The sequence below is a fragment of the Hordeum vulgare genome, chromosome 7H (genome assembly GCF_904849725.1).
Source record: "Hordeum vulgare subsp. vulgare chromosome 7H, MorexV3_pseudomolecules_assembly, whole genome shotgun sequence".
Taxonomy (NCBI): domain Eukaryota; kingdom Viridiplantae; phylum Streptophyta; class Magnoliopsida; order Poales; family Poaceae; genus Hordeum; species Hordeum vulgare.
The window spans coordinates 404,469,734-404,477,328 of NC_058524.1; the positions used below are offsets into that span (position 1 = coordinate 404,469,734).

At 46.3% G+C, this 7,595-nt stretch overlaps 1 protein-coding gene across 1 annotated transcript; it reads right to left on the reverse strand.

Annotated features, from left to right (window-relative positions):
• Positions 1-345: 345 nt before the first annotated feature.
• LOC123409311 (E3 ubiquitin-protein ligase RGLG4-like) lies at positions 346-3,616 on the reverse strand. The gene is made up of 10 exons (XM_045102248.1): positions 2,989-3,616; positions 2,803-2,887; positions 2,570-2,710; positions 2,367-2,480; positions 2,169-2,266; positions 1,999-2,078; positions 1,793-1,898; positions 1,430-1,696; positions 714-770; positions 346-511 (listed from the first exon to the last, which is right to left on the reverse strand). The coding sequence occupies exons 1-10, from the start codon at positions 3,163-3,165 to the stop codon at positions 428-430; spliced, it is 1,209 nt and encodes a 402-aa protein (XP_044958183.1). The 5' UTR covers positions 3,166-3,616; the 3' UTR covers positions 346-427.
• Between the last annotated feature and the right edge of the window lie 3,979 nt (positions 3,617-7,595).

Below are 7,595 nucleotides of genomic sequence, written 5' to 3' on the forward strand. Positions count from 1 at the left end.
TAGGATGGCATTACGACAAAGTCATGTCCTTTTTTCGGAGAAGGCGAAGGTCACTCATCCTCTAGTATTCGCTTACTCCCACCTTGGCGTTGAATTTGCTTCAACTTTGGTGAACAAATCCTTGGTGCTTATAGACTTCGCCTGTTTTCAGATTGTGGTTCTTTCGTTTGTGTGTGTGAGGTTCAGATAGATGGAGGGGTCGGTCACTCTGCAAGAATTCATTCATTTACTTAGCTTTGTTAAGTGTCCATAGTAAGCTAGAGAAGAGAAAATCTTACGCCCATGATAGCTTCAATACTTCACATTTATTTACAGATAAACAAGGGTAGAACCATGCAATCAGAATAATTCACGACGCTGCATTTTGTCTGCGAAATGCTTCACGTTTGAAACAAATACAATGACGTAGTTTGGTTTGAATTAATCATCATGAGTACAGCCTCAGCTTGGAGCGTATTGGCTCTCGGCATATCGGGCATCTGTCCAGGCTCTCCCCACACTCCCTGCAACACTGTCGTTCGCACACAAACAATCAAAAATATGTAAAAATACATGCATTTCCATGCTTCATACTTCCTTTATACCTAAATAATTGTAGTTGGAAAAAACTAGACAAGTTCTCCTGAACTACAATTATTTAGGTACAGAGAGAGTAGAAAAGAAAATACAGTATATCTCAACATTTGCTTAGATAAATATTCTAAATATCTTACCATGTGGCCGCAGCCAAATGCTAGATCCTTGGCATTGGTTAGGCAGATTGGGCACACCTGCATGGACACTGGTTAATGAGCTCTGTTTTGGCTACCGCCCGAGAAAAACGGTTAGCTGGCGGTAACCGGGTTTCTCGCCGCCCCACGAGAAATATGTACCCCGAGCAAAAAATTTCGAATATTTTAAATTTTTTGAATTTAAAAGCTAGAGTTCTAGTCAAATAGAGCGGCATCTTAGTCATGTTATCTCTACATTTGTGTCGTTGTGGTAGCTTTCTCCCTCCCACCTCAAGAGGTTGGAGGTTCGACTCATGCTAAAGTCAACTTTTTTATGTTAATTTATTTTCCTCAAGAGATACATAAAAATGAAAAAGAACCCAAACATGGGTCGAACTCATGACCTTAGAGCAATTAGCGAGCACATACGGCATTACCAGAGAGCTACTAACAAGTCCTTATCTATCCATGTTCAAGTCTTATGTATTTATAGTTTTCAAAATTTGAATTCAAAATTGCATTATTATTCGGTATTTCTTGGTAACCGTGGTAACCGAGAATCTCGCCCCCCCACCAGAAAATTTGGTCATTCGGTATCCAAAATATTGTTAATGAGTCAGTTTGTTCAAAAAGGTGGCATGAATCATCGATCCTCCATGCATGATCATCACAATTCACAAGAGAAACAAGACTTGGTAATTCCGAGCAGTTCGCCGAACCTGATCCTCTCTTGGCTCCGCCGCGGCGGCGTTCGCGCCGCTAGCCTCCCGCCTGAGCGATGACGGCTGCCTGAACGACGACGACGCCGGCAGCGGAGGCGGGGCCGGGACGACCCTCTTGGCCTTCCCCGTGGACCGGCCTAGGATGCCGAGCTCCATGGTGGCCTTGTACTGGATGGGCACCTCCATGAGCGCCGCCAGCGCGAACGCCGACTCCTTCTGCTGCAGCGTCGCGTTCCTCGACATGATCGACGTGAAGTTCACAAACTGCGCACCATTGTTGTTAAATAACACGTGAGTAGAGCTGCATTGTCCGGAGATTGGATCAACGAAGAGGGCTATGTGATGCCATGTGTTGTTGACCTGGAAGTTGTCGAAGGCGCGCGCGGGGAGCTTGTCGTCGAACTTCTGCATGTCTTCCCATGGGCCATCCCCGACCCCGACCAGCACGATGGACAAGGGATACGAACTGCAGGCAGAGCCAAGCTTTTGTGTCAGGTTTAATTATTCTGAAAATCGTGAACCTCCCTTACACCGTGCGTGCGCGCCAAAAAACTGTCAAAGGTCACCTGGCCATGACAATGGAGTCCACGGTCCTTCTCTCTTGCGGGCTCAGGTCACCCTCACCTGTATCAACACTCCTAGTGACCTGCAATGCCGTGATGAAGTTGTTAAGACGAATCAAGATGCACCTGACCTGTTGCTGCATAGCATAGGCTTTTTGATTCAGTTCAGGGACCTGGCCGTCGGCGACGATGACGAGGACATGGTACTGGCCTCCGGCCCTGTCCACGATGTCGACGGCGGCCTCCACGATCGGCGCAAAGGACGTCGGCCCTGAGCACAGACAATCGCGCATTGTTCATTCACCAATGTCAATGCAGGAAGATTTCCAGAGCTCGGGACGGGTTGCCGGGGGTCGGTCGTCGGACGTCACCTGATAGCCTGAGGTGCGGCACGACGTTCCGGTAGCAGGCCAGCACCTCCTCGAAGCCGTGGCACGGCGAGTTGTCCGGGTGGAAGCTGAAGACGTTGTAGTCGTGCGTCGTCGCTGCAACATACAAAGAGCAGAAGTGGTAAATGGAACGGACTCGCCCTTGGCGTCGGCCGGTGTAACAAGGATCGGAGTAAAAGGGGGACCGTCGCCGAAGCCGAAGCAGGGGATGAGGTTGTCCTCGTCGAAGGAGGCGAGCGTCTTGCCGATGATGCTGATGGCCGCCTCGTAAGGGTTGGGCGCGTCGCCCAGCTTGTGCAGGCTCTGTCCGTTGAACGACCGCTTCCCTGAACCAACAAGCTTGAGTGATCAAAATCAAATGCGCCCAAGAACAGTGACAAAAACGGGGTGCATAGGGACATCGGTTGAGTGATCTGACCTGTCCATTCGTTGCTCTTGGTGAAGTCCACCCCGAGGATGAGGTTCGACGACTCCAGGCCCTGATCGCGCAGCGCCGAAGCCACCTGAGAAACCAAAGTTAATCCACCAAGTCAGTCAGTCAGGCAGGCAGGAGATGAAGCGAGGAACAATCGCGTGAGATGAAGATGACCCATCATCACCTCACCTGGTCGAGAGAGGTGTAGGTGTCAGGTATGTACGAGTACTTCTTGGACAGCATCGCCCTCCTCCGCTGCTCGCCGCCTCCTCCACGGCCGTCAACGCTCCTAGACGTCGTCGTCCTCCCCGCCTCGGCCGCTCTCCGCCGGCGGCCGCCGAACAGCGCGCTCAACACCCCGCCCATCCTTTCTCGGAAGCGATCGCGATCGACGAACAGGGGACGGCCGCTAGAAATACCATGCGAGGAGGACACGGCCTCCTCCTCCTCCTCCTCTCATTCTTTCTCGGAAGCTGCAGCAAAGATCACGCGAAGAAGCAAGGCACGGCCATGGAACCGGACCAAGATTGGTGTATCATGGATGATGATGCGTCAAAGGAAGGTAAGGATCTTGCAGCGAAGCTTCTCGAGACCTTCGTCGATCGAATTTCGGCTCTTTATTCCGCGTCAGAAACGGCCGTGATCTTCAAGGAACTGCTCGCTAAATGCTCGGTTTCTTTCTGGTAATTCGCTGCTATGCTTTGCGAGCGAGTGCTAAAGCAGCAGATTCCTGCGTGTCAGCGTCTTTTCTTTCTGCGATGTCTAGTCAGGAAGGAAGACAACCTAGTAGACCGCGAATCTTTGTGGTCCGAAAATAGTGCAGACAAACTCATCGTCATTCGTCATTCTGAAGATGTGTTTGGATCATGTCCGTTATGCGTCGCTGAGGTGCTAGTCTGGATTTTTCTTGTATTGTTTCTTGTAACCACGAGGAAAATCAAAGCCTATTACAGCTAAGAGTTATAGTATATCTTGTTTCCCACAAAAGTCATTAATCCGATAGACGAGACTTTACCTAAAAAAAAGATGAGACTTTATTAATTTTCATCTTTTTTGATAAAGGATGTTTTTATTGTCTTAAAATGTAACATCAAACGGATCAAAAACATTATGAGTAACATCCGGCCCGTGCATAACTATGATGTACACAGCCAAACACGATAAAGTCTCATAGAAAGAATCTTTTTTGACAAATCAACGACATTAGAGTCATATAGACCGACACTATGCCTATGTCGAAAGGGATGGTGGATCGATTCGGAGATTATATTGTCACCCATGTTGGGTAAAAACCTTCGTAGCCACCTGCTCCAACCGCATACTCACCGCTTTGAACATCGGTTGGTACTCCACTTGTTGTAGCATAGACCGCGTATGAAGCGAGTGCGTACAACAGAAAATAACCTGCAAAGGAGAATCATTTTTGTTATTGAAAACCAAATCATTTCTACATAGCCAAAGCGACCACAGTAAGGCATACGGTCCCACCCTTATTAGCGTATTGAACCTATTTGGAATATCGTCCAACCAATGACCAAAAATATTGGCGACACTTGTGAGCGGATACAAATTTGACGCTATTTGGACGATTGACCACGTAGATTGTGCAAACTTGCATTGGAAGAAGAGATGTTTGATTGTCTCTTCATGAGTACAAAAACAACACTTCTTACTCCCTGGCCAGTTGCATCGTACGAGGTTGTCTTTGGTTAGGATAACTCCCCTATGAAGATACCACATGAAGATTTTAACTTTTAGTGAAATCTTTGACTTCTAGATTTTGCTGTTATTATTCACTAGTATCTCAGTATGCGTGAGCGTACGATACATAGAGTCTACTGTAAAAGACCCCGTTGTAGTAAGGTTTCAGCAAAACACATCCCGACCTTGTGTCAAATTAATCAAATCCAGACGTGATAAAAGATTATGCCATGACATAAGTCGGGGGGCCAATCAAATCCCGCCTAAACGAAATATTCGGCGAGGATGAACTAAGGACTTGTGCAATTTTTTTATTCTTATCGCGAGCAATGTTGTACAGGGCTGGATAGACATTGCCTAGCCAAATGTCTTCCCAGAAACGAATCTGTGACCCGTCTCTTATCGCGAAAGACCCAAAGCGAAAGAGATGTTTCTTTGCCACCATTAGGCCAACCCAAAAGTGCGAGTCACCGGGTTTCCAATATGCCTCATACACCGCCTTTTGGCCTAGATATTTGTTGTGCAACATGGTTTGCCAAACACTATACTTAGTAAGAAGTTTAAATAACCACTTACTAAGTAGGGCCTCATTCTTGACTTGCAGGTCATGAATTCCAAGGCCACCTTGGTCTTTCACCATCTCCTTGCCAAAAGAATGTGATCTAAAATAGTCCATTCTTTGCGGGACCCCTTTTGGGAGTTGGAAGAAAGAAAGCATATATAGAACCATATCTGTGAGGACAGAGTTAATCAAAACCAGTCATCCTCCGACTGAGAGCAACTTGCATTTCCAACTGCTCAGCCATTTCTCTAGCCGCTCCTCTACATGCTTCCACTCCGCAATGATGAGACGACGATAATGAATCGGTATTCCCAAATATTTAATTGGGAATTGGCCATGTGTGCAACCAAACAGGTCAACATAATCGGCCGCCTCCTCAACGGCTTCTCCAAAGCAGAAAAATTCACTTTTATGAAAGTTAATTTTCAGACCCGACATTTTCTTGAACGCCGACAACAAGAGTTTCAGGTTTCGAGCCTTATCTAGGTCATGTTCCATAAAGAGAATTGTGTCATCGGCATATTGCAAAATAGAGAGGCCACCATCCACAAGGTGTGGCACTACTCCTGCAATCTAGTCGTCCTGCTTGGCGCGCTCAATCAGAATAGCCAAAATGTCAGTGATAATGTTAAATAACATTGGGGACATGGAGTCACCTTGTCGTAGTCCTTTTTTTGTCTGAAAATAATGGCTTACGTCATCATTGACTTTGATGGCCACACTACCTCCAATTACAAATATATGGATCCACTAACACCATTTATCGGAGAAACCTTTCATCCTTAGGGCATCTTGGAGGAAAGACCATTTCACCTTGTCATAGGATTTTTCGAAGTTGATTTTGAAAACGACTCCACTCAGGTATTTCCAGTGCATCCCGTGGATGGTCTCATGCAGGATTACTACGCCATCGAGTATATTTCTTCCTTGCATGAAAGTCGTTTGAGATGGACGAACAACATGGTTAGCTACTAAGTTTAACCTATTCGTAGCCACTTTGGTGAAAATTTTGAAGCTGACATTAAGGAGGCATATGGGTCTGAACTGTTGGATCTGTTCTGCCTCCTTAATCTTCGGCAACAAGACAATCTCGCCAAAGTTAAGTCTTAATAGGTTAAGATTGTCGGCATGAAGACAATTGAACAACTCCAAAAGGTCAGACTTGATGATATCCCACAAATGCTGATAGAATTCTGCGGGGAAACCATCTGGGCCTGGAGCTTTGTTGTGTTCCATTTGGAACACCGCAGCTCTCACCTCCTCTTCGGAGAAAGATGCTGTACGAATATCATTTTCTTCTGTCGTGACTTGTGGAATATCATGTGTTCGGATCTCGTCAAGAGTGAAATTCCCTTCTACCGTCTCCCCGAACAGAGATTTGTAGTATTTGGTGATATTTTTTTGAGCTCCTCGTGACCTTCGATCCGCCCCTCATCTTGTTGGAGACTAATATGTCTCCAACATGTCTATAGTTTTTGATGGTTCCATGGTATTATCTTGTCAAACTTTGGATGTTTTGTATGTCTTTTATATCTTTTTTGGGACTAACTTATTAAATCAGTGCCAATTGCCAGTTCCTGTTTTTTCCGTGTTTTTGACCTTTTTCAGAGGAGAATATCAAACGGAGTCCAAACGGAATAAAACCTCCGAAAATATTTTTTTTCCAGAAAAGAAGATACGCAGGAAGCTTGAGAACCAAGGCAAAGGGTCCCGAGGGAGGCCACAAGCACCCTAGACGCGACCTGGGGGGCGCGCCTAGCAGGCTTGTGGGCCCCTCGTGGCTCCTTTGCCCTACTTCTTCCGCCTATAAATCCCCGAAAAATTGAAACCACGGGAGAGAGCCACGAAAATTCTTTTCCGCCGCCGCAAGCTTCTGTCTCCGCAAGATCCCATCTGGGGCACGTTCTGGTGCCGTGCCGGAGGGGGGATTCGGACACGGAGGGCTGCTTCATCAACACCATTGCCTCTCCGATGATGCGTGAGTAGTTCACCATAGACCTTCGGGTCCATAGCTAGTAGCTAGATGGCTTCTTCTCTCTCTTGGATCTTCAATACAAAGTTCTCCATGATCTTCATGGAGATCTATCCGATGTAATCTTCTTTTGCGGTGTGTTTGTCGAGATCCGATGAATTGTGGATTTATGATCAGATTATCTATGAATATTATTTGAGATTCCTCTGATCTCTTATATGCATGATTTCGTATCCTTGTAATTCTCTTCGAGTTGTCGGTTTCGTTTGGCCAACTTGATCTATAATTCTTGCAATGGGAGAAGTGCTTGGTTTTGGGTTCATACCGTGCGGTGTCCTCACTGATACGTCTCCGTCGTATCTACTTTTCCAAACTCTTTTGCCGTTGTGTTTGGACTCTAGTTTGCATGATTTGAGTGGAACTAACCCGAACTAATGATGTTTTCAGCAGAATTGCCATGGTGTTGTTTTTGCGCAAAAATAAAAGTTCTCGGAATGACCTGGAAATTTACGAGGATTTTTTGTGGAATATATAAAAAATACTGGCGCAAGAATCAACCGA

Excerpts from the sequence above, each read along its gene's own strand:
- LOC123409311 (XM_045102248.1), bottom strand. The coding sequence starts at position 3,165 with ATGGGCGGGGTGTTGAGCGCGCTGTTCGGCGGCCGCCGGCGGAGAGCG. Across the intron at positions 2,267-2,366 it reads GCCGCACCTCAGGCTATCAG|GGCCGACGTCCTTTGCGCCG; the intron begins GTGACGTCCGAC and ends GTCTGTGCTCAG. Across the intron at positions 2,079-2,168 it reads TCATCGTCGCCGACGGCCAG|GTCACTAGGAGTGTTGATAC; the intron begins GTCCCTGAACTG and ends ACGGCATTGCAG.